The sequence below is a fragment of the Cnephaeus nilssonii genome (genome assembly GCF_951640355.1).
Source record: "Cnephaeus nilssonii genome assembly, chromosome: 13".
NCBI classification, from domain to species: Eukaryota; Metazoa; Chordata; class Mammalia; order Chiroptera; family Vespertilionidae; genus Cnephaeus; species Cnephaeus nilssonii.
In genome coordinates, this window is record NC_137084.1 from 10453631 (window position 1) to 10480652 (window position 27022).

At 50.6% G+C, this 27022-nt stretch overlaps 1 protein-coding gene across 2 annotated transcripts in view; it reads left to right on the forward strand.

Moving 5' to 3' along the window:
• Positions 1-27022, forward strand: part of LDLRAD3 (low density lipoprotein receptor class A domain containing 3) — a 192267-nt gene that overhangs the window by 81001 nt on the left and 84244 nt on the right. For both annotated transcript variants that reach the window (XM_079789356.1, XM_079789357.1), the window contains exon 3: positions 19234-19359. In XM_079789356.1, the coding sequence (XP_079645482.1) occupies positions 19234-19359 (126 nt within the window). The remainder of the gene's footprint in view (positions 1-19233; positions 19360-27022) is intronic.

A 27022-nucleotide genomic window follows, 5' to 3' on the forward strand; every position in this document is an offset into this window, starting at 1 on the left:
CCGATGAGCTATGCTCATTCATTCATTCACTTAACAAGCATTTATCGAGCACCTATTGTATGCTCAGGCCTTGGTGGCCCGGGGGAAACGATGAAGGGGGAAATCCCTGTCCTCCCTCTGAGAGACCTGGTGGAGAGATGAATCAGCAGACAGGCATCTGCAGTGGGGTCTGGGAGAGGGGCACAGCCTGGGTGCTGTGGGGTCCCACAGGAGGGACACCCGATCTCACCTGGCACCCGAGGAGTGTCTGGGAGAACCAGTGACGAAGCTGAGACGGGTCGGGTGAGGAGGTAACCCAGTAGCAGGTGGGAGCACCTGCACGAAAGGGGAAAAGCTAACAGCCCCGAGGTGAGAGGGGGTGGTGGTTAGGCCTGCCGGAAGTGGTTCCTGTGGCTGGGGAGGAGGAGAGGTTTTCGGGGGGTGTTTAGAGGAGTATGTGGTGGGGGGCCCTGACGCGGGGACCTTGATGATCTTGCCAAGGGGGCCACACACCCTGAGGAGCCAGGCCTTTTGCAGTTCCCACCGGAGCTGCCTGGAAGCGTGGCGTGTGGATCCCACTCTAAAGCCGTCGCCCGCATCCTGACCATCAGCCACACCCACAGACAGGGCCAGGGCGCGGTTCCCGTGGAGTCCCCACTCCTCCCTGGGCTCTGCCGGGCCACGTCGGAAGGGAACCTCGTGCTCTGGTGCCGACCGCAGCTCGGAGAGCTGGCGGCGGCGAGCACGGCGCCCGTGTGAAACGTGCTTTCCCGTGCCCTCCGACGTCCCAGTCCTGTGCCAGGCGCCTCCCGGCCCCTCCCGGCCCCTCCCGCCACGTTCTGCATTTCACAAATATTTTGTTTTTCGTTCCAGACGGGAGTACAAAGGCAGCTCTGTTTCGTGGGCTGGTCCTGCCCGGCCTTTTCTCCCCCAGATCAGTCCTCCTGAAAGTCTCCCCTTTAAGGCTGACCTTTAGGGGGATGACAGGGGAGCCGTCTGCTGCTTCCCCCGTGCGTGGCTGCAGAGCGCGTGGGGAGCGAGACAAAAGGAGACATTCAGGAAGCAGAGCAGCGCCTCTGTGCGGAGTTCCCTGGCGGGCATCCTGTGCCCCGCTGAGCCGGGCAGGGAGGACCCTCTTTTGTGCTTGACCCTGCAGGGTCCTTGGGGCTTGTGATTTTACTTTTCTGAGCCTTCTTTCCCTTCTAAGCAGAAACCTGCCCTCCGGCATCTGCCCCGAGATACCCATTATTTAAGGGCTGCGCCGCCTGTCCTGGGGCTTCCCTGTTGATGGAAGTACAGAATTCAAACACCAGCAGAGGCCGCCGCTTAGAAAGAATGAAGCTGGGTGGGTGGGTGGATGGGTAGAAGGATGGATGGACGGGTGGATGGGTGGGTGGGTGGATGGATGGATGGGTGGGTGGGTGGGTGGATGGGTGGGTGGGTGGAGGGGTGGAGGGATGGAGGGATGGAGGGATGGGTGGATGGGTGGGTGGGTGGATGGGTGGATGGATGGGTGGATGGGTGGGTGGGTGGATGGGTGGATGGGTGCTTGGGTACATGGATCACTGGATGGATCCGTGGATAAAGACAGGGACCTCTCCTTCTTTAACCACGTTGCCCCCTGGAAGCCTTCCCGTCCTTTCTCCCCAGGCGGGGAGATGCCCCTTGTCCTTCCTCCCACAGCCGTTTTCCTCCTTTGACCTGTAGACAAGCAAATGCAGTAAGGGGTGAGAGGTGCCATCTTCCAGGTGACACTGGAGGCACATCTTTGCTCGCCTTCTTGTATCTCCCACCGCTGCTGTCTCAGCTGGTGTTTCTTAGCAGGAGCCAGGTGGGATTGCTAAGCAGGAATAGGATTCCTCATCACACACACACACACTCACACTAACACACGCACACGGGATTGCTAAGCAGGAATAGAATTCCACACACACACACACACACACACACACACACACACACATGCACACGGGATTGCTAAGCAGGAATAGAATTCCTTGCCCCTTACACACACACACACACACACACACACACACACACACACACAGGATTGCTAAACAGGAATAGGATTCCTCGCCCACACACACATACACACCACACACACCCACACACACGGGATTACTAAGCAGGAATAGAATTCCTCATCACACACACACACACACACACACACATACACACACACACATACACACGGGATTGCTAAGCAGGAATAGGATTACACACACACACACACGGAATTCCTAAGCAGGAATAGGATTCCTCATACCCCACACACATACACACACGGGATTGCTAAGCAGGAATAGGATTCCTCATCTAACACACACACACACACACACACACACACACACACACACACACACACACAGTCTCTCTCTCTCAGGACTTTTCAAGGCGTCACCCAGCTGATGTGCTTTACCAGCTTCTCCCGATAGCCTGAGTTTCTGCCTCCCGAGACCCCCTTCCTCCTCGTGAATGAGTCTTTTCCGAGGATAGACAGCCCTGTGGGTCCTCGCCCTGCTCTTTGTGCCCCACGGGGTGTGACCTCCGGGAGGCCGCGTCTCTCGCCCTGCCTGAGCCTTTGCGTGGACACCTGTTACCATCAGCTCAGTCACTGTGTCCTGTGCTTGGATTAGAGAGCAGAGGCGAGGGCTAATGAGGACCTTTCCGTTCAGGACCAGGGAGGGGCACCAGGCAGCGTCAGCAGGTTCCCCGTTTAGTTCCAGGCTTTGGGGATGCTCACTGTGCTTAGCACGGCCAGGGCAGTGGCAGGGACCACTCTTGGCCTTCCCCTGCTCAGTCCTTTCTACGCAGCCTGGGCAGAGGAGGGGCCAAAACACGGTGAAGGAGGCTGGCCTGTGGTCTTCCTCGTTAGTGCATTTGGGGAAGCATCCAGCTTGTCCGGGCCTTCATTTGCTCATCGGTAAAGCGACTCGATCATCTCCAAGCCCCCTTAAAGCTGCAGGATCTGCCATCTAAAATAGGATGTCCACTTCCTTGTGAAAATATGGATTTTTCTGGCTCGTGGGCATATGCACATAGAGGGGGTTATGTTGGCTTAGGCTTACGCAGAACAGTGGGGACCCTCCATGAGCATGGAGTGTGGGGGGGTCCTGGTCAGACTGGGGAGCTTTTAACTACATACCAGGCACTGTGCCCGGTGCTCTGCGTGGATGACCTCAGTCAGTCCTCACAGCTGCCCCACGAAGGGAGCCTGGTAGCACCCCCATTTTACAGATGAGGATGGCAGCTTAGAGAAGGTAAGGAATTGGCTCAGGCGCTCACATGGCCCAGCCACACTCGGAAGCAGACAGACATTAGCAAGCGGATTGATCTCTCTGCTATGCTGCCCCCTGCAGGGAAGTGAGTGCCTTGCCGGTCTGTGCAGGAGGTTTTCAGGGTTCAGGTAGGACTCTGGCCTCCCTTGCAGTGTGAGTGCAAATGAAATGCCACGCATAACACTTCCCCGCCCTGTAAGGAAGGGTTGCATTTTAAGTGTCTGCAGTCAGGCCTGTCTCTCTCCTCGGCCCCGGAGGGTGCAGTGGGGCGTGGAAGCATGAGAACCCACACGGGGGTTCCTTTTAGCAACCCTTTGCTGTCTGTGGGAAAAACCAGTGGCAGGCAAATCCCTAGGCACCCTGCACCAAATACGCCTGGTAGGGTGCCCAGGTACCCCTCCCCTCACCCTAGGGACCATCCCTCCATTCCAGTCCCAGACTTCTCAAACTGACATGTATTCAGAAGGCACAAGGGATCTTGGTGTAAAGTACGGATTCTGATTCAGTGGGTCGGGGCGAGGCTGATTGTCTGAATTCCTAACAGACCCGTAGAGGGTGTCGGTGCTGGGGGTCGAGGGTCTGTACTTGGGGCAGAGAGGGTCTAGAGGCTCTGGTTCCCAGGCCGGCTCCATCGGGATGCTCCAGGGTCCTCAGCAAGCGGGGGATTTCCCATCAGCAAGTCTAGGGTGGGTCCCAGGATGCCGCAGGTGTTCCTGGGACCACACTATGAGAAACGCCGCCCACCCCCGTGCTTCCCGAGCCTCTGACCATTGGAGTCTCCGATGCATTGAGCCACTTTGGGAAAGATTGGTTCACCGGCCGGCAGTCGGGCCAGGACCCTCTGTGTCCTGTTCCCCAGGGGAGGCCAACCGCACTCAGGTCTAGGAACTTACCACCTTGTCTTCGGTTTCTGCCCTGGCCCCAGACTCTCCCTCTGACGACAGTCCTGCTCTGTCTTTTCTCTTGTTGTGTCCAGTCTGCACCTCCTCGGTCCTCCGCAGCCTGGCTCTGCGTTCCCACAGGAACCAATTTGCCCAAGAACCTCTCCGCTGTCAGGTTCAGCGGGCACTGACATCTGACCCTCCCCGCCCTCCAAGCAGCATGGGACACCTGGATCTCACTCTCTACTCCCCTCTATCCCCTGGGGCCCACCCCGATCTCCCGGCTGCCCGGCTGCTGCACAGGGAGCCCCTCTGGTCTGCTCCCTGCATCGTCCTTCACCTGGGAATGAATTCCATCCTTGGTTCCTCATGCACCCTCCCTTGGAGAGCTCATCGGCTCCCATAAACCAGTGAGGCCCAAATACTTACTTTCGGAATGATCTTCCTGAACCGCACATCAGATCATGTGCCTACTGTCTTACTGAAGACAGGGGGCAGAGGACTGGGGAGCCAGCTGGTCTGGGCACAGATCCTGGCCCTGCCACTCACCAGCCAGGAAATCTTGTGCAGGTCATTGAGCTTCCTCACCTGGAGGAGGGGAGGGGATGGAGCCCCTCACCTGGGTAGAGTGCCAGGCACTGGAGCTGGCGTACTGGGAGCGCTCAGCAGGCGTCTGCTTTGAGGATCTTCCCAATCATGAGTAGTAAGGAATGCGAATAATAGCAGCAGCCCCCGGTGGTCCAGGTCACCCAAGGAATGAAGTGAGACCCCGGAGTGCGCCTCACAGAGCCCTCCTGGCCGGCCGCCTGTCTTGTCGGCGCCTTCCCTCCGGCACACCTCCCCAGCCGCCCTCCCTCACCCCTGTGCCTTCGCACCTGCGTCTCCCGCAGGGAGGGCCTCTGGCCTCCTAGGATAGCCTTTGTGCCCCGCGGAGCTCTCCTGCCTCCCCGCTGTCTTATTTGTGCTTCTGCTCAGTGTCGGGTTTGACTGGCGCACGAGTCATACTGTACCTACCTGCTTCGTCTCTGTCTGTGTCCCTGTCAGACTCAGCTCTTGCAGTCACATTTGCATCCTGGGCATCAGGTATGGCTGTCACTCACTGGGGACAGTGGCACTCACTGCAGAACGCGTGAATGTGTGAGTGACGGTGAAATCAAAACCAGCCCACCGGCATAGAGGAAAGCACTCGAATGTCTTACCTTGTAAGGGTAAAAATTTAGGAATCATCCTTGGGGCCTGTCTTACTGCTACCCCCTCCCTAGTCTCCTCCATTAGCAAGCCCCGCCCCTGCTACTGCTAAAGCTGTGGTTCCCAGCCAGGGGGTGGGACATTTTTGATTGTCCCTTGGGGTGCTCCTGGCTTCCAGTCGGTCAGGGTGGGGATGCTGTGAAACATCCTGCAGTGCACAGCACGCCTCTCACCTCCCCCCACTCCCCACACACCAAAGAATCCTGCAGCCCAAATGCCAGTAGTGCAGAGGCCCAGACACCCGGTCTGGAGGGCTCTCCATCGTCCCCACTCCCACACTGGCTGAGGGTGCTCCTGTCACCCCCTGGATGGGTCTTTCTGCCTATTCCTCTACGCCCTCAGTCCATGCTCCACTAGGCAGCAGCTGGTCTTTTAAAGATAAATCAAATCAAAGGATTCCCCTGGAAAGCTTCCCTCCACACTTGGGGTCCAACCCAAACTCGGGCTGAGGAAGCCTACCCTGACCCGCGCCTGCCCTCTCCCTCCACCTGTCACCCCCCGACCCCTGGCTTCCGCTCTGGGTCCACCCTGCCGCCCAGTTTTCTGGTGCAGGCTCTGTCTAGTCTTCTTTAACTTCAAAACTATGGACATTCGGGGGCCAGAGAATTCTCTGTTGGGTGGGGGAGGGCTGTCCTGCACCTTGTGGGATGTTTAGCAGCATCCCTGGTCGACCCACTAGGTGTCAGTGGTACCTACTCCCTTCTCTCCGACTATTGCCAAAGGTCACCTGGGGAGCAAACCGGAACCGGGGAGGAACTTGGCCAATTTAGAACCTACTTGGAAAGGGACAGCCATTTTATTTCTGATGTCACCACCCCTCCTCGATCTCAGGGGTTCTTAGAAAGTTTTGATTCTTAGTTATATTCAGAGAGTCGTGCAACGTGTTGACACTATCTGGTTTTAGAACACGTTCATTTCTCTCCCCAAAGAAACCTGTTATTCATTTCTAATTTCATTCCATGGGGACTGGAGAACATATGTGGTATGATTTCATTCCTTTTGCATCGACGGGGGTTGGTTTGATGGCCTAACATTTGGAACTCTCCCGAGAACGATTGGCGTGCACCTGAGAACAATGTGTGTTCGCCTGCTGTTGGGTGGCGAGCTCTGTGGAGTCTGATGGGTCCCCTTGGCTGATTGTGTTGTTGTCTGTGAGTCCTGTTCCCTTGCCGATGCTGGTCATTCTGTCCATTCCTGAAGGTGGGATACCAAAGTCTCCAACTCCTCTTGTGTCGTCTGTTCCTCCTCTCAGTTCTCTCAGTGTGCGTCATGTATTTTGTGGATCTGTTTTTACTTGCATATGATTATTATGTCTTCCTGATGGTCTGGCCATTTCCTTGTATTTAGGGACTTTTCTTTTTTTGTCTCGCATTCTGTTTTGTCTGATTCTGTCTTGCATAATCTCTCCAGCTCTCGTGATTTTGGATATATTTTTTAAGCCCCTGGGATTATTCCAATGTGCAGTCAGGACAGAGTGTCACTGCTCTCAAAGGACACATCAGAAGCTGAGGATTGATGTCTTGTCTTTCAAATTAGCCCACAGCCACCAAGAGATGGTACCCAGGGGGTTACACGTGCCCTGTGACTGGTGTTGAAGGCACCATGGAGACTCCCGGATGCCTCGGTGAAAACCTTTCCCCAAGCGAAGTGTGTGGCGGGTTGAGTGCTGTTGTTCTGAGACAGCTGTTTTCCATTCACCTCCTGATGGACGGAGAATGTTCTCTCGCTCAGCCTGTCAGAGCAGCCTGCTGGTCGCCGCCTCCTGCTCTGTGCGTTGACACTACCCAACCAAGGACTGCCTCTCAGTGCAAGTCCTGGTGTCCCGGGGGCATCACCACAGGTCATCCTCCCATCACAGGCCTCCCCCTGCTGCTCCTGGCAGGTGTTGTGATCACAATGAATCTGAGCTCCAAGTTTCTCTCTGTGTGTGGACCGTCTGGGGAGGGGGGTGCAGGTAAGGAGGACGGTCAGACACTTGTAGAATGCTGGTCAGAAACAAGCCTTCTCTTCTCGAGCCTGAAGGGAAAGAGGATGCACAGAAAGGAAGGTGTGTGAAGAAGAACCTCAAAGCTTGTCAGGGGCCCAGCGGGCGGGATGAGGGTGAGTGCTCTGAAAAGTAAATCCTCCTTTGGGCGAAGGCTGTGACCCTCGTTGCCCAGCAAGATGGAAAGTGATCTCAAGGGGGTCCTTCTTCACTCGTCTTTATTCAGACCTGAAAACTGTCTTTGACCCTCGCATCCCTTCCTTCCCCCTCCAATTTTTTCCTTTTCGCGTTTCCTCTCATTTCGTGGGAGTTGTCCCTTAGATCCCCTTTCATGGAGTGGGATGCTGCCTGGCTGAAGTGCTGCTTTGAAGGTGGAAACGGTCCTGTCCTCTCCGTGTCTGTCCCCACATCTGTTCTTAATCCCAGGACTCTGATCCACTGTCAGGAAGTTTTCCCTCCACGCAGCGATGAGCCTCCCGAGGCTAAGTTATCTGACCCACGTTTATTTATTATCTTCTCAGAGCTTTTCTTTCCTCCCAAGATGTGTCTGTTGAAGAATCGGTGGGGAATGGGTTTCCTGCTTATAGATTCTCTGGAATTTTCATACACACACACACACACACACACACACACACACACACACACACACAAACACACAGTCATACGTATATATGTGTGAATTATAAATAGCCAAAATCCATAACCTAAAAAAGAACACCCTTTAGATCAGGCGTCCTCAAACTACGGCCTGCGGGCCACATGCGGGTGTTTTGCCGTTTTGGTTTTTTTTTACTTCAAAATAAGGTATGTGCAGTGTGCATAGGAATTTGTTCATAGTTTTTTTTAAACTATAGTCCGGCCCTCCAACGGTCTGAGGGACAGTGAACTGGCCCCCTGTTTAAAAAGTTTGAAGACCCCTGTTTTAGATCATAAGATAATTTTCTAATTCCAAACTTGCTAACTTCTTCTGCCGTTTCCCTGTCATCTTTAATAATAAAACTAGTTCAAAGGGCAGTGGCAGGCCCTCTGAAGTCCCTTATTTATAGCGCCTTTTCCCCTAAAAGCCCAGCGACCATCACGGACTTGGCTCCCTTCGGTTCCCTCGGGGCTTTGGGGGAGTGAGGAGAAGAGTTCGCTGACTTACAGAGCCTCATAATATCATCGTCAGTCCATAAAAGTTTTCTTCGTAATAAAAAACGCAGATCCGACACGTCTCTTTCCTTTATAAAGATGTCTGCTGGCTCCCAGGGTAAGTGTCCAAACCCCTGCCTGCCTCTTTGGCAGCCTCCCCTCCTGCCACACATTCTGCCTTCCAGACACCCTAACTTCTCCCAGATCTTCCCACAGCTCAGCTTTGGCTCACGTCCCTCGTTTGCCTAGAATGACCTTCCTTGTCCCTTTTCATCAACATACTCCTACTCACCTTTCATACCCAGCTGAAATAGCACCCCCTGTGCTGTGCTCCCTGGGTCCCCCAGCCTGGGTGTTTTTCTTTCTTTCTTTCTTTCTTTCTTTCTTTCTTTCTTTCTTTCTTTCTTTCTTTCTTTCTTTCTTTCTTTCTTTCTTCTTTTTCTTCCTTTCTTCCTTTCTTTCTTTCTTCCTTTCTTCCTTTCTTCCTTTCTTCCTTTTTAGTTTCTGGCCATCCCCCACAGATCCATTGAGCATCCACTGATGGGCAGAAACCTTTTGGAAATAATAGTAGTAAATGATAACAGTAATAATAATAGCTAGTACTATGTAATAATACTGGGTAATGCTATAGAACTCTATTACATACTACTATATTTTATAGCGTAATATCAAATAATAATAGCTTACATTTAATACATATAACAATAGCTAGTACAGTATTAATTGTCATAGCTAATACTGTGTTCCAGAAAAACACGAAGCAGTTTTTATGTTGTCTGCTTTAATCCCCACCACAATTCAGTCAGGTAGGTGCTGTTAATATTGCCCTTTCCTGATGAGGAAAACGAGGCACCGAGAGGTGAAGCAACTTAACCATAAACCGTAGCCAGTAAGTGGAGGAACCAGTATTTGAACCCAGGCAGGCTGACGTGTAACCCTACGTTCTTAACTCCTGTAATACAGGGATGAAAGGCAAATGTTTATGCAGCTCATATCACACTCATCACACCTCCTTGCAATAATCTGTTTATTGTCTCTCTTTTTTTTTTCTTCTTCTTCTTCTTCTTCTTGACCGGGTGTTCCTTCGCTAGGGACCTCTTGCTAGCAGCAGTTAAGTTTGAATGTTACATTCTCTTTGCAAACCCCCACACGTGGTCCTCTGTGTGGCTAAAGCATCTGAGAATTAACATTAACTGAACGAAGAACTGAATGAGTAAAGCTGTAGACTGTCTAAACATTCCACTGGACCCGCCTCATTTTCTCAGGGCGTCCGTAAGTGTGGAGAAGAGTAGTTAGTAGGACCACAAACCACATTAGGGAGGGGAGGATGGTATCCCTTCCCTGCTAGATATCAAGCATTATGCTGTTTTCTCTACATGCAGAATCCTGTATTTTTTTCCCAACCACGGATGAGGTCTGTGCTCTCTTTATGCCCCCTTTCCAGATGGGGACACGGAGGCCAAGGAGGTTAAGTGACTTGTCCAAGGTCTCAGCTATTACGTGGCAGAACCAGTATAGAAACCCAGATGCCTGGGAGCCCTGAGCCCTTCTGACCTCTTAGCCCCCAAGGTCATAGGCCTCCTATTCTAGTTATATAAGAGGAAATGTTTAGAGAGGGTTTCTGTCTGAGAATCTTCGGGCAAAGCTGTTTCAACGCGATGTCTTCTTTTCTGTGTTTATAGTCCAGTTAGCTTGTGGTCCTTTGCTGTCTCCGCTCCCCAGCGTGTATCTCTGAAAGCCAATATGGCATTTTAGGAACAAATAATACGTTGTGATAGCTGAGCAATAAAACGTGGAGCCCACACCAGCAGTCACGCAGAGTTGAACTGCTGGGACAAGCACAGGGCTTTTTTGATGGAGCAATAATGAATTGGGAAAGGCTTGAATTCCAGGTGTGGATTTCACTTGCTGGCTTTTTGTCATTTATTTGGGGCCGAAATGGAAGACCTGGGTTTTTTCCCTCCTTTTAGAAAATCTGGGCATACTGCTTTTTAGAAGTCTTATTTTTTATAAAGCCTATTTTTTGTTCTCAACATGAAGTCATTTTTTACTTTTAAAAGGAATCACAGTTTGACTTTTTAAAAATGAACCAGGTGACGGCCACATGTTGGCTATCATATTGGGGATTGTGTGCATGTTGATTCAAAGTATGTGACTTTTGTAATTTGATTTTTTTTTCTAATTTGTACTTTAGTGCAGTACTTGTAATTCTCACATCTTTAGCGTGAGCTGAATTGCAACTAGCTCGTAGCACATTTCTCCTGAGAAATAGGGTTTTTACTAGTACTTTAACTTTTAATTAAAGAAAAGATACCGGGTACGTTTACTGGTATGAGAAGCAAATTCATACTGGCCCCCTTTCAGTTCTCCCATTGCCACATCGTCCCTGCCTCCAGCTTTGCATATACTGTTCCCCTTTTTGGAACAGCCTTCACTCCACCATCCCACCAGCACTAAACTTCATCTGTGGCAAGGCTATCGCCTATGTATCCTTACTCTTTGCAGGTATGACACAGTTTGTGAATTAATGATAGTCGAATGAAATGAATAACTAAATGAGTAAGGCCTCTGATTGTCTAAGCATCACACTGGTTTCCTCCTTAGGTGCGTGTGTCTCCACTGAGGCTGGGTTTCCTCTCAGAATCATTTTCTGACCTCAGCCTCAGGTTGAGATTGGGTGTCCTCTAGCGCCCCCATGAGAGCACTCCCGGAACTGCATGCAGAGGCTCATTGACCTGTCTGTCCTACCCTGTGGGTTAGGGAGTGCTGTTCAATGGCCACACACAACAGATTGCCTGATGATAGGAGGATGCTGGGGGATATTGTGATATTGGCCAAGAGGGGGCAGTATAAACATTTTTGGTATCTGAGCCTATTTTGTGTTGTGCACAGGTGAAGTGTTAATCCTTAAAAAATGGACAGAACTCGTTAAGAGTTTTTTACGTTCTTAAAGGGCCTTTTTGCCAAGACAGCAACTGTTTGAGTAGGAGCCCACAGCTTTTTGTGTAAATCAGAATGATTCTGTTGCTCATGAATGCGGAAAGAGAGAGAACTGCTGAAATGGGGAAACATTTGCCTGGCTGGTGTGTCTTCGTGGTTGAGCATCGACCTGTGAACCAGGTGGTCAGGATTTGACTCCTGGTCAGGGCACAAGCCTGGGTTCCTCAGTAGGGGGCGTGCAGGAGGCAGCCAATCAATGATTCTCTCTCTTTCTCCCTTCCTCTCTCTGAAATCAATAAAAAAAAATATATTTTTTTTTAAAAAAAGAAATGGGGAAACATTATAATGAGGCCTGTGGTTTCCTTGTGGGTGGGTGCTCCTCTCATGTAACTACACTATCTGGGGTTGATGATCAAATATGCCCCACATTGGCCTTGCAGCCAGAATTCTTGGAGTGGCCCTGGTTGGTGCCGTGGCACCCTCAGGGAAAAGACGGAGGGGGTCATTTGCTCTCTGGACATAGACAGGTAGAATGCGAGCAGGGTGTTTACACGTTAGTGTTCATCAGAATCCTCTGGCTGCTCCATAAAAATGCAGAGTCCGCTGGGAGAGGCCCCGGGACTCACATTTTCACGAACATCCCTGGAGATTCGGCTGCAGGAGGCGCACGACCCCCTTCGTCATGGAACACTGCCGTGTAGGACAGGAAATCCTGGGGAAAGGTGGCTGCGGGGACAGCCCTTGGCGGGAGAGCCCGCCCTGTGTCAGAGCCTCAGATGGAGGGCAGAGCCGGCTGGGAAAGCCAGGCCCAGGAGCGTCACTTTGCAGGAGCCCGTGATGAGTGTCACCCGGGAAACCAGTTCCAGCAAGATGGATGCCGGCCCCCGGTGCACAGTTAAGAAGATAAAAGAAGAGCCATGGTTTCCGTGACCGGATAGGAATGTCCGCCACTCTGCGGAGTAATGAAATACACAGATGTTCAAATGGGGAGAGACAGAGATAGATGGAGAGCAGTGAGCAGCGGCTGCAGTGAAGGACCAACGTCACGTAAACGCAGGGGAACCGTGGGGTGTTCTCGGCCCGGGCGCTTCTAGGAAGATGGTCACCAGCTGGGGAGGATCAGCCTCCCGGACAGTCCTGGGCTGGAGGCTTCCCCGGAGCCCTCGGTGGCCAGAAGACGGTACCAGTTCTTCAGGCAGGAGGCAGTCGGTAGTCGAAAGGACGCCAAAATGCGAAATATGTGTATCCTTTGACCTAGCAGTTAGACCTTCAAGAGTGGGGAACGTGATACATGCGTCTAGATGTGCTTCGTTTATTGAAAACACCCCAAATACCCACCCGTCACGGGACTTGTGGGTACACAGAGGCAGTAAAATTACTCGTAGCCGTCCAAAGTGATGGTGTGGATCTGCAGCGGCCGATAGAAAAACAGGTCACAGCGTAGTAGGTGACAAAAGCAGGGTTCGGAAGAGAGTAATATTTCACGGCGCCTTTAACCAGGTACCCTCTGGTCTCGGTGTAGTAATGCGGCCCGTCGTTACTGAGTCACTTACGTGCCAGGCGCTGGTCTGGGTCTGGGAGGTAGAGCCGCGAGTCAGACAGTGGTCCTTCGCTAGTGACGGGCTTGGAGCCGGCAGCATCCACGTCGCCGGGGAGCGTGTTAGGGATGCGGGGTCCCAGGCTCCCCTCCAGACTCCCTGCATCTGAACGAGGTCCCAGGGCTCTCCGTCCGCACGTGTCGTCTGCAAGGCTGTGCTTCGGGAGCATGTTAACCAAAACGGCCACAGTGGCTTTCCCCGGGTGGCAGCAGTTTGGGGTCGTTTTCACATGTGCTGCTCTGTGTTTCTCTATTGTTGGAGTTTTTCACAGTGAGCAATGCCTTGCGTTGACAAAGCAGGGATGGTAATTATGCACAAGAGCCTAAGGCTCCTGCTTCTGGTTTCCTGGGCCGCCTCGGGCACAGGCTGGCAGCGTCCTGGTGCAGGGCGGGAGGTGGCCAACCACAGAGGCCCCGGGGAGAGGCCCTGCAGAGGGGTCTGTGGCTGGGGCTGTTGCCAGGGCCTGGGAGAGGCTGCGGGTCTGATGAGCTGAGTGCATGGCTGTTTCTGGCTGAACAGAGAGGCTCTGGCATTGCAGTTTCTGCGGGATGACCACGTGGGGACGGGGAGTCTGAGTAGCAGCTGTAGGGAGCAGGCCCGCCCTGCAGCGCCCGTCATCCGGGGCCAGCGGGCAGCCCCGAGCCCCTCTGAGCAGATCGGAAGCCACAGGCACGATGCCTGGTGAGGAGCGTTTCTGTCCGGGGCTCAGGAAGGCCTGGCCCTGTGGCAGCGGGCCTGTCAGTCTCATGATTCCTGTTCTCGGGGCCTCTGCTGAATGTGGTCCCCGATGTGGGCCTGGGCAGGGTGTGGCCCTTCAGCTCCCGGCCTCAAGCACGGTGTAGGCCAGTGATGGCGAACCTATGACACGCGTGTCAGCACTGACACGCGTAGCCATTTCTGATGACACGCGGCCGCCGAGGCGGCCACATGCCGAGGATGAAACATTTGCTGCTCCTGAGGATGAAACATTTGCGAAATAATGTTTTTCCTCAAAGTGACACACTACCCGAGTTATGCTCAGTTTTTTGGCGAAGTTTGACACACCAAGCTCAAAAGGTTTCCCATCACTGGTGTAGGCTCAGATCATGAGAACGGGGTTCCAGAGCAGTCTGACCCTGAATGGCCCTGTGGCTTCGGGTACGTCCCCAGTTGCCTCCTTGGGCCTCAGTTTTCCCCATCTGTGAAATGTGAGAATTCGCTTTTGAAAGAGCCTCTGTGGATTGCCTGCTGTGCTCTAGATGTTGGCATGTGAAGGTCAGGCCTTTGATCTGAGGGCATCACGCCCTGGCAGCGCTGGCATGTCTCCTGGTCCCCCCTATCTCTGGCATGACCCCCAAACACCGGTCCAAGGGCCATGTCTTCCTGCACTGGGGATGCTAAAGCAGCCCTTCATTTAGGGCGAACGGCAGTGATTGCACATGTGTTTGCTTATGTCCTTGCTGGTCAAATAAAAAGTCAGCAACTGTGTTCGTCCTTTGTCCACTCCCGTCTAGTTAAACTTTTTTGTTTTTATTTTACTGATCTGTGACATTCAGAATGGTAACAGCCAGGCTCTGAGGAGGGGAGGACTCTGATCAGGAATGAACCAGCCCCGGGAGAACCCTGTCCCCTGTCTGGCTGGTGAAAGCTGCCGCCTTGCAAAGTGATGGGTTTGAATACGTGCTCAGTGGAATGGAGCCACCCGTTCTGCCTTTGTCAGTGCGATTTTAGACACAGGGTCCTTCTCCCGCCTTCTGCCAGGGCTGCTGAGGTTTGTGCTGAAGTCTCCCCTGCGTGGAAGTGGGGGCCAGACTTGGTCCCCTGGGCCCCACAGCGGGTCACGCAGGCAGGGAGCAGCCGACAGCTGCTGTCAGTGACGGGCTTCCCTCTGAGCCTCGGCCAGGCGCTCGGCTGGCCGCCTGTGATCCGCCACGGAGGTCGCCTTAGCAGGCGTCTGATGGCGCAGATGTAAATCATAACGGGACAGGCTCCCTCCGACAGAGACAGCATCTGAGCATCCCCGCCACGGCAGGAAGTCTCATGACTGATTCCCGAAGACAGTGCAGGGCCAGGGCCAAAGAGCTGGTTAATTGAATGGTAGCTAATTCATTTACAATTACTCATGTTCTCACTCTCCTTTCTCTCTTTATCTTACAGAGTCTAGTCCTTTGGAGCTGGGCTGGGCCTTAAGAAATCTGTAAGGAGGCAGATGAGGCAAGAGCAGAGTTTGAGCTTTGACTCTGTTTGTTAGCAGGTTCAAGCCACTTTACTTCTGGACCTCAGTTTTCTTATCTGTAAAATGGGCTTTTGTGAGGAGTCAAAGAGATGATGTCTGTAAAATATGGAGCGCAGTGCTCAGCCCATACTGAGCATTCTGTAAATGCTACCTATTATCACCCAAACGCATTCTCTCCTTTAACGGGTTCATTTGTATGTTCAGCAGGTATTTATTAGACATCCAAATGCAGGCACTGTATAGTGCAGCTCCTTCAAAAGTGGCAAATGCAAGTATTCCAGTGAGTGTATGTTCATCGCCAAACAGCCCCACGCAAAATCCATGACATTTTGCTATAAAGAAAGGAAAGCAGAATAAGAGCTAGAGTGACTGTGGGTGGGAGGTGGGGTGTCTCCTGTAGACAGTACAGTGGTTAAAGAGACCTAAATAAACAGGAGTGAGCTATGCCAACTCCTGGGAGAAAGGCATTCCAGGCAGAGGGAATGGCAGGTGCAAAGGTCCTGAGGTAGAACTATGCCTCATGGGCTGGAGAAGGAAGCCAGGAGGCCTTCATCCCTCCCTTCCTTCCATATCTGTCATCTATATCTGTCTGTCTGTCTGTCTATCTATCTATCTATCTATCTATCTATCTATCAATCTATCCATCTATCTCCTTCCTTCCTTTTTTCCTTCCTTTTTTCCTTCTTTTTTCCTTCCTTTTTTCCTTCCTTCCTTCCTTCCTTCCTTCCTTCCTTCCTTCCTTCCTTCCATCATCTATCTAAACCTCGAGTTCATTCTGATGCCTTCAAATCCAGTCCAAAGCCTCAGGGCTCATTTTGGCCTTCCCACGCCTCATTTGTAACATCTCCCTCTGATAGTAGAAAACCTTGCTCTTGCTGCATTTGTTCCGCCTGGTACACACAAAAGCTCCTTTCAGAATTGCTCACCCGTACCCTGTGTCAAACAGATACTACCGGAATACCCTATTTGTGTACAATTCTTTTTCTCTTTAGCCTTAGCGTCCAGTCGGAATAATGATTTCGTGGTTACTCCGTCTAGTTCTTTTCTTCCTCCTCCCTTTCAGTGTGATGTTGTTATTCATCTGTAATATAGTTGGGCCTTTGTTGCTGTTTATATTGCACAGGCGCGCGCACACACACACACACTCACACTCTCATGGTTGATTTTAATTGCTTGCTTTTGGGGTAGGTGAGATACCACCATGGTTCCAAGAGCCGGAGTTGTACGGATAGACTCAGAGGAGTGTGCAGCCTTCTTGTCCCTGCAGCTCATTCCATTCCCATCTCCCATCCTTCCCACCCACCCCCTGTAGGTAACCAGTGTTTTTAGTTTCTGGTTTGTCCTTCCTGTGTTTCTTTCTCACAGACGAGGCGGTACACATATATTTTCTTATATCCCCTTCTCTTTCACACATTGCTTTTGCACTTACTAATCTCTCCTGGCGATCACTTCACGTCAGTTCATAGAGAGTTTTCATAAGGAGCTCTATTAACTGTGGTAATCAGAAAAAACACTATCCAGCAGCCCAGATATCAATTTTAAAATTCTATAAGCTGAGGGATGATGATGTTGATTGATGATAAATACCATAAGCATTATCACCAATTGAGCATCTACTGTGTGCCATGCTCTGTGCTAAGCATTTCATATACATTACTAGAGGCTTGGTGCACGGAATTCGCACACAGGGTGGGGAGGGGGTTGGGTCCCTCAGCCCACCTGCACCCTCTCTGATCAGGACCCCTCGGGGGATGTTCGACTGCCGGTTTAGGCCCAATCCCACAACCGGCAGTCAGACATCCCTCTCGCAATCCGGGACTGCTGGCTCCTAACTGCTCACCTGCCTGCCTGCCTGCCTGATCACCCCTAACTGCTCTCCCCTGCTGGCCTGATCGCCCCTAACTGCTCCCCTGCCAGCCTGATTGCCCCTAACTGCTCTCCCCTGCCGGCCTGATCTCCCCTAACTGCCTCTGCCTTGGCCCCCGCCACTGTGACTTTGTCCGAAAGCTTGTCCAGAAGATGTCGGTCTAATTAGCATATTACCCTTTTATTAGTATAGATCGCATTGACTCCTTCCTAGAGCTCTATGAGGTAGGTGTTAGCTGCAGTTTATTGAGGAAACAGAGGCTCGGTGATATTTGGAAATGTGCCCCAGGCCATTAAAAGTGGAGCCACAATTTGAACTCTGTCCCAAGTGTGTGCTTTGTGAAGGGCACACCAGCACTGACAGAAGTTCCAGGTACAACAGAGCCATATCCCAGGCCTTCCCACCCACCCTCCTTCAAAATCAAAATCAAAATCCCTTTTGATTGTGGATCAGCTGCTGCTAACGGTGGCATGTGGCTGATGGCAGGAACATGAACGCAATTTATTGCCTGTTTGTTCCAGAGAAACGGCTCTTCCATTTTGAGGATCATGACTCCTGCCTCTAAGACCGGCGATGAGAGGGATGCTTGGTGGGATCAGCTACCTGGGATGCAGTAATAGATCCCATCTCACACCTCGTTAATCGCCGGGCCAAGCAGCCAGCGCCGTTAACGGGAAAGCACATTACACCACAGGGCCGTGTGGTTAGCGGGACACTCCATCAAGCCCAAGTCACAGCCGCTTCTCTTAAAACTGTTTGTGCGGCAGAAGTGGAAGAAGAATGTCTTTGAGCAGGAGTCTGGCTTCTGTTTCGAGAAGTGACAGCCTCTGGCAGAGAGGCAACACGGCAGAGCTGGTTGGGAGCATGGCTTCCACGTCTGAGTGCCCGGTCCTCATGCCAGGGCCAGCGTCTCTAACTGTGTGACCTTGGGCAAGTCACGTCACTTCTCCGAGCACACGTGGGATATGGGGATGAGAACCAGACCCATCTTTGTACTGTCCCGAGGTCCAGTGATGTGCTGGGCGGAGTCACAGAACTCAGCCTATCATTGGTTACAGCACAGGAGAGAGGTGAACGGAGTGAGGGCCAGAGGAAGCCAAGTTCAGACTTCCTCTCCCAGGGGCGTCACCGCAGGGTGCACGTAACCCCCCAGTTACAAGTCGTGGCCATGCGTGTAACATTTTCTGCTGGGGAAGCACAATAGAGACTCAGTGCCTGGGGCTTTTCCTGGGAGCTGGCCACACAGACACCCTCTCCCAAACTCTCAGAGTAAAAGCAGGTGTTCCGCATACACTGCACTGTTGCATAACTAGTCTGGGCCAGTGGTCAGCAAACTCATTAGTCAACAGAGCCAAATACCAACAGCACAACGATGGAAATTTCTTTCGAGAGCCAAATTTTTTAAACTTCGACTTCTTCTAACGCCACTTCTTCAACATAGACTCACTCAAGCCGTGGTATTTTGTGGAAGAGCCACACTCAAGGGGCCAAAGAGCCGCATGTGGCTCGCGAGCCGCGGTTTGCCGACCACGGGTCTGGGCACAGCGAGCCACTGTTGTGAGAGAATGGAGCGAGCCCTGCCAAAATCCAGGTTCCCAGATGCCAGCCGAGCCAGGGCCACGCTTGCCAGCCAGGCTTTCTGAGGACAGCAGCGTCGGGCCTGTTGAGTTAACCCCTTCCTCGAACCCCCCGCCCCATGGGTGGCTGCTGGGTGGGTTAAGAGATGATCCACGTGGAGGGTTGGCTGCTCCATCTAGTGTCAGAAGCACCCAGTGAATGTCGGCGATTCCTGCGACAGCCAGGGGATGGATCTGGAGTGGCTCATTAGCACCTTGAGAACAAGCCCCATCCATCATCCATCTCCTCACCCGTTGCTTCCCGTGCGGCACGCTGTCGGCCTCCCTGGGGCTTGGGGAGCCGCGGGAGCCGCCGCTCCCTTCCCGGAGGGTGATGCCCGTGGGCTTCCAGTCTGGCGGGTGTCGGGGGTGGGTGGGGGTGGTAAGTAACTTCCGGAGGCTTCCAGGTAAATGCACAGGGTTAGCGGGGTGGGTGTGCCGTGTCGGAAAACGTAACCCCCTGACGTCTTGCTGTGTGTCCTGTGTCCTCCCGCAGCCAAGGCCAAGTCGAAATGCAGCCCGACGTTCTTCCCCTGTGCCAGCGGCATCCACTGCATCATCGGCCGCTTCCGGTGTAACGGGTTCGAGGACTGTCCCGACGGCAGCGACGAAGAGAACTGCAGTAAGTGATCCCGTGTTCACTCCAGCTGCCCCCCACCACCTCCGTGCTGGCCCTTCTCAGCGCTGGCTTCCTCCCCCACAGGCTCCGGCGTTCTCTGCTGTGCCCCAGACTCTGTGCTTTACCGCTTCCGTCTTGTGTCAGTGCTCAGCTCCCCATTCGCTAGGACTGGGCCTTGGGTGAACTTTGTTTTCAGTTCTGACAATAGAGGTGCAAACGCAGGTGTATGATCCCTGTGAACAGGTAAGGCATCTGCGGTGTAGAGAGGGAAGTGAACTCATCGGGGTCACGCAGCTCACAAGTAGCTGAGCCAGTTCCAGGCTCATTCAGACTCTCCTCTGAGTGACTCTCCCACTCGACACCCCAGGTCTATGCGCTTGCTTTCCTTCTTGCTTTGAATTCTTTTCAAAAAAAGGAGTTTCTAGCCTGGCCAGCGTGACTCCCTGGTTGAGCGTTGACGTAGGAACCAGGAGGTCACGGTTAGATTCCCGGCCAAGGGCACATGCCTGGGTTGTGGGCTCGACCCCCAGTAGAGGGCGTGCAGGAGGCAGCCGATCAATGATTCTCTGTCATCATTGATGTTTCTATCTCTCTCTCCCTCTCCCTCCCTCTCTGAAATCAATAAAAATATGCTTTAAAAAAAGGGGAAAAAAAGATGTTTCTATATTAATTATACACATATTAGAAGGATATATTTTTGAAAAACATTCAAACAGTATAGAAAGCTAGCTTTTTTTTATGTGTGACCACCCTGATTCCTTTTACCTGCTGTATAATATTCCTCAGTGTGGACACAAACACCCCCCCCCGCCCACCTTGTTCTCTCTGCCCCACCTTGCCTCTAAGCACTCTCTGTGTTGAGCGTCATACTCCTCAGCCTGGATACATGCAGCCCCTTCCTGGCAGCATCTCTGTGTCCAAAACCACTTCACACACAGCGGCCTCCTCCGTGACCGTCAAGCGTGTCTTCCCCGCCCCATTCTGTCCCATCTCTCCCAGCAAGTTGCTCTGTGCCTGCTGCTGGCCATGGGGTGGCTGCTCACTGATTCTCCTTTGCTTTCCCCTCAAGTGTTTGGACTGCTGGAGCCCTGGCCACTGTCTTGGCTCTGGACAAATTGACCCATTGATTTTCTGTGTCCACATATTTTAGTAACATTTTTTCTTCTGATTATTAAAAGAATTTACAAAATATAGGAAAGTATAAAGAGGGAAACGAAACTGCCCAGAATGAAACAGTATTAGTATTTGGGCTATTTGATGCTGGTCCTTTCTCTCCCCTACCCCCTCCATCTCTCTCTCTGTCTTCTCTTATATGTTTAATTGAGATGTCCTCTTTCCTGTGACCATTCTCTCCTGTTATCCATTTTTTCAAAACATAAGTTTTAGCGACTTCCACGACTGGATCCATTGATTTTCCCTCATCCCGTCGGTTCTGTTTTAAGTCCCTGAAGAGAGGTGGCTGTCTCCTGGGTTATGTATGTCTTTCCAGGGAGCTGTCACGGCTCTGCCCTCCCAGCGGGACAGAGAGGGCTCATAACTCTCTCCTGTGCCTTCTCCTGTTGCCTTATTTCACCTGCTGGGTCTCCGATGGCAGAAATACAGCCCAGCCAGTCGATTACCGAATGGTTAGTACAGTGGCCGAAACCCACCTTCCCACTGACAGGGTGCGTGCGGCTGGCTGAGCAGGGTGAAGTTGGAGCTGGCGTGCCTGGCCTGGTCTGTGTTTGCCCTAATGAGGCAGGAGGTGGGCGAGCTACAGGATCTCTTTGCACAGGGGTTCCCTGGTCTCCAGAAGCCGTGCTGAGAGCCTGCTCCTGGGGCTGTTGTGAGAAGTAGATGAGAGAATACCTGAAAAGTGCTTGGTGCAGTGGCTGGCACGTGGTAATTGCTTATGGAAACATAGAGTGAGCCCAGCTGGTGTTGCTCAGTGGTTGAGTGTCAACCCATGAATCAGGAGGTCAAGGTTCAGTTCCCAGTCAGGGTACATGCATGGATTGCGGGCTCAATCTCCAGCAGGGGGCGTGTGCAAGAGGCAGCTGATTAATGGTTCTCATCATTGATGATTCTCTCTCGTCCTCTCCCTTCCTTTATGAAATCAATAAAAAAATATATTTTAAAAAACAGAAACAAAACCCCCTAAAAATGTATAATGACTTAAAACTGTGAGAGGTTAAGGGGAAGACCATAATTGTTAGGATTTCATCTTTGGCTTCGGATGTCCAAGGACATTCTTTTTTTTCTTTTCTTTTTTTAACACTGTAAACATTTTTATATTTAGAATTAGCCAGCTGGACTCCATTTAGATCATGCCAGTTTTGTTGGCAACATGCAAAGCGTCCTAGTGGGGGGCCGGTGGAACATATGCCTTCTTCTCTCCATCAGGCCTGATCAGGGTGTTGACCTCAGCCACCGCAGCGTCATAGAGCTTCCTCACAGCCTGTTGGATCTGGTGCTCGTTGGCCTTGACATCCACAGGGAACACAGTGTATTGCTGTCTTCTCCCTTCTCCATGGCGGACTCGGTGGTCAGGGGGAGTTTGATGCTGGCACAGTGGGCAGGCTTGTTTCTCCTGGGGGCGCTCTTCTGAGGATATTTGGACGTGGTGTCTTGGGCCACCAGAGGTGGGTGATGGGCTGGTCTTGTTGGGCTCTTTCGTGGCTGTGGACGCCTTTCAGCGCTGCTTTCGTTGCCTTCAAAGCCTTTGCTTCGGCTTTGGGAGGGCAGGGGCTTCCTTCTTCAGTTTCAGCTCCATCTTCATGAAAACGACACGCTTCTGTTATAGTCCATTTAGTGTGTCTGAGCTCGATCTTCGCTTCCTGCTGTGGGGATCTTAGAGTTTAAGGGGAGAATTATAGGTATGTTATATCTACAGGGTGTCCCCAAAAACTGGACACGCACCTTAACAGCCAAGAGCTCCATTTTGAAAACGGAATGTATTTTAATAAACACTCACTGCCTTTATGATTCTACAAAGTGTGTGTATACATTTGTGGGGACACCCTGTATTCATAGGTCTATCCTAGAGAGTAATCCAACGGCAATCAAAAGCAAGTGGGACACATTATAGAAGGTGCATGCTAAGTGACTGCCATGCTACATACTCCCTGCTGCGGTTAAAGACCCTGTGTGATTTAACTACGTGGATATTGGTCTTTAATTATCTAAGTGAGTCTATTATATCCATTCCAAATTAAGCCAGCATTTTCCTTTGGCTTATCTACCATTTAAAAATACGGGTTCTAACTCACTCTTTGGAAAACTGGGAAATACAAGGAAAGAGTCAAGCACTTACCCTCCCTTTCCTATATGATTTGTACGTCTGAGTAATTAAATACCTGACTTGGAAAGTTTTCTTTTAATTGAAGAGTAACAACTGTAATAGAAGAATCAGTGAATGAGGGTCTCTCAGTTTTATAACCGCTAATTGAGAAAGGGGTCACCAATGGCGGTGAAACCATGAGGTGAAAAATTGATGCAGGGCTTTACAATCGATGGACAAGGGTGGAAACCACGGAGACCAGCAGTCAATCACCCCACAGACTGCTGCGAATCAATGTGGTACCACTTCAGGTGGAATGGAGAACCCATCACTCTATAGATCCATCCGTCAGCGGATTTTCAGCCTTTTTCATCTCACGGCACACACAAACTAATTACTAAAATTCCGCGGCACACCAAAAACTAGATGATATTTTTTGCCAGTTTGACAAAAAAAAAAAGGTAGAATTCTGAGTCATTCACACCGGATGGCTATTGTTGTGTTGGCTGTTGTCATTTTTCTATTTGACAGTCTAAGCGGAAAAAGGTCAATGCCCTTGACTGACTAGTCAGCGATTTTTATGTTTTAAAAATTCTTGTGGCACGCCGGTTGAAAATGGCTGCTTTATGTAATAGTTGTCTTTAGTGCATCTACATACATTAAAAAAAAACAACCCCAAAGACTGCATTTTGATGTTTGCTTAGAACGTTCAAACACATTTTAAAATGCTCCAGAGGGGGAAAAGAAAGTCAGGGCAGGAATAGTTACCCAGATAGTGACTATTTTGTTTGCTGCTCCTTCATTCCTGATGTTGCAGGTCTCCTGCTGGTGTCATTTCCTTCCTGTCTGGAGAACTTCCCGCAGCAGTTCTTTTAAAGCAGGTCTGCTGGCACCGGCTTCTCTTCGTTTTCCTTCATCTGAGAATGTCTTTATTTCACCGGCACTCCTCGAGGATATTTTTACTGCCTATAGAATTCTGGGTTGACAGTTCGTTTCTTTTCTTCAAGCATTTCGAAAATGTTGTGCCACTTCCTCTGGCGTCTACGGTTTCCAGGGAGAGAAGTTTGTGCAGTCGTTCCGATACTTTCTCCGTAGAGAATATATCATTTTTTTTCTCCGGCTGCTTTGAAGAGATTTTTTCTTTCGTTCCAGCAGTTAGATTATAGCGTGTCTGGGTATGTGGATTCCTTTTGAGTTCATCTCTTGAGGGTTCTATTTGAATTGGAAGGTCTTTGTCTTTTTCCATACTTAGTACATTTTAGGCTATTATTTCTTCAAATATATTTTTTTAAGTACTTCACTTTTTCTCCTTTTCTTGTGGGATTCTGGCAACACAACTTGAGTCCTTTTGTTACTGTCCCTCATGCCCCTGAGGCTCTGCTCATTTTTTAAATCAGTGCTTTTGTCTTTTTATTGTTTGGATTGGATAATTCCCATCTTTTGTCAAGTTTACTTTTTGCTTTCAAGCCCATATAGTATGGTTCTTTATTATTTTGGTTACTACATTTTGTTCTAAAATTTCCTCTTGGTTCTTCTTTCTAGCTTCTGTTTTTTGCCGAGACTTGCTATGATCCATTTGTTTCAAAAGTGTTTGTGATTGCTTGTTTGAGTATTTGTAAAATAGCTGCTTTAAAGTCTTCATGGCATAATTTCAACATCTGTCTGATCTTGGCGTTGATGTCTGTTGAACATCTTTTGCCACAAAGGAATCATGCTTGTGAATGGGGTGGATTACTCGCAGAGAAGTCGGTCCTGGACCAGAGGACGTCTCAGTCAGCTCTGTTTCCCCCAGTTGCCTGGTTTCCAGGGAGATGGAGCTGGGAGGACAAGAGCCCCCCGAGGCTGGGATGCGGGTAGAGGAAGTGAGGGGTAACCACTATGGGATGGGGAGCAGATGGGAAGCGTGAGGCCTGGTGACAAGAACTCTCTCATTGATGAATGTTGTCAAGAAGCCTTTGAGGTGGAAGAGGGACCGACTTCACAGACTCTAAGTGGATTAAAGGCGACATTCCCTGGGTCCTACTGGAGCCAGATTGCTTCATTTCCTGCCCTGAAGCTGGCCAGTTGGTTTTGGGCCCTTCAAATGTGGTGGAAGTAAATGCCACCAATTCATTTAACCACCAAGCCAACCGTAACTCATAACTCGGCCCGCCCGCCCTGCAGGGAGGCAGGTTCTCTCTGCAGAGCTCATGGGCTGGGAAGCCATCCCCAGGCCCTGCGTTTGTTGTGGTCGTAACAGAGGAGCTTGTAAGTCCGCAGTTGAGTTTTTGAAATGGACTCTGCAGACAGTTTTCCTCATTCCCATGGAAATAAATACTGTAAAACACGTTGTTCCTCTCCCTGGTGAGCTGAGAAAAACAACGCATTTTTCAGTGGCTGGTACACTTTAGCAAGGACAAAGAAAACTCAGATTACAGAAGCGGCGGAGACATAACATCCTCAAGTTCAAAGCGCTTCCTGGCCAGTTTATGAGCAGCCTGTTGAGCCGTTACTATTTCAGGTTCCAAGAGACCACAGGGCCCTCTGGCCTTGACCCCTGCCCGCCCTGAGCCTGGATCCTGCAGCGTTGGCCCACTGCAGTCCCACGCAGGCACGGGGCCCGGAAGCTGGGCGAAGTCCAGTCCATAGCTGCAGAGGCCTAGGAAGCAGTGTCGTGGGACTTGAGCAATCTCGGGGCGTCGGGGAGCTAGGCTGCCCCGGTCAGTGAGTCGGCCTAGTAACTGACCATGTATGCCTTGGAGGACCAGTGCTGACAGGGACTTCTCTGAGATGGGCTGCATCAGAGTTTAGCTGGTGAAAGCGTGGGGCTGTTTTTAGGGGTGTTCATTCTTAGACTGGGCTGTAATCCAGGGTTGCCTTTGGCTCCTTTTAGAACGTTCTGGTCTCTTCCGAAACTATCTTAGGCTGCTCTGTTTGTGGCATTCTTAAGGTGGTGTTTTTTTAAATAGCTTTTCTAGTTTCCCTTCTAATTTGCTGTGTCCTTGGGAACCTGAACACAAACCTCATTCGAATTTGCATAAACAGAGAATCAGCAGACCCTGAAGGAGGGGAGGCCCACGGCCCTTCCCCGGAGCGCCCAGGAGGGCGTGGACCACGTGTGTTCCGATGGTTCCGAGGCCTTTTTCCTGGCCTTCTGCGGGTTGGGGGAGCGTTCCCCCAGCACCCTCACCTGTTTTCTCTGCCTGCATTGGGGGGCGAGTGGGGGCGGTGTTTTATGAGGAGCCTTTGGCAAGGACGAGTCCAGGTGTGGTGGTTTACAAGCACATAAACTGGGCAACTGGGCACCTAAGTGTGAAAGATACCAAAAGCAGGTGTTTGTGAGCCCAAGAGAATCGTGAGGAAAAAGGAAAGGGAATGATCACTAAAACATGTCTGCCAGACTAGACCCTTAAAACTTTTCAGTGAAGTCTTTCAAACGTAGTGAAAAGGAAAAGGAAAATTGAAAGGACTTCTGTGTTCCCAGTACCCTGCTTTAATAATGATATGACCTATAGTTACTATTCTATTATCATAACTACATTAACTATAGTTAATAACACTATCGTATTATTAATACTGCATTACATTATGATAACATTACAACTATATTAACTATAGTTAATCATACTGCACTGTATATTTGAAAGTTGCTAGGAGTATGTAGATCTTAAAAGGCCTCATCACACACACAAAATTTGTAACACTGACACAAAAATTTAATTATGGATGGTGATGGATGTTAATTAGACTTATTGAGGTGATCTGTTTGCAATATATACAAATATCAAATCATTCTGTTGTACACCTGAAACTAATATAATGTTCTTTGTCAATTATATCTCAATTAAAAAATCATATTACCATACTGCTTCTTTTTTGCCTCAGAATTTAAAATACTAAGATGCTATCAAATTTCAAGCCTGCAGTATTTCCCTCTCAGATCCTACCCTTCTCTCCTGGGGTGCCCACCGTCCTGAATTTAGCCTTGTTTCTTCCAGTGCAGGTTTTTATTCTTTCGGTACATATTTTTTTATCCATTGATCATAAGTAGCATTCTTTTGCATGGGTACCTTCACGCAGGTGGTACAGTATTGTACATATTCTTCCATAACTTGCTTTTCTCCCTCACTATTATATTTATGAAAATTATGCTTCTTGTCTCCGGTTCATTCATTTTTCACTACTATTGAGCAGGGGTTGGCGAGCAATGGCCCCTGGGCCAAATTTGGCCTACTACCTGCTTTTGTAAATAAAGTTTTATTGGAACCCAGCCATGTCCTTTGTTTATGAATCTTCTGTAGCTGCTTTGCACTACCATGGGAAAGTGGGGTAGTTAAGACAAACATTGAAGGGTTAGCAAAGCCGAAAATATTTACTGTCGGGCCCTTCACAGAAAAAGTGAGCCCAGCCCTGCCGGTAGAATTTGGA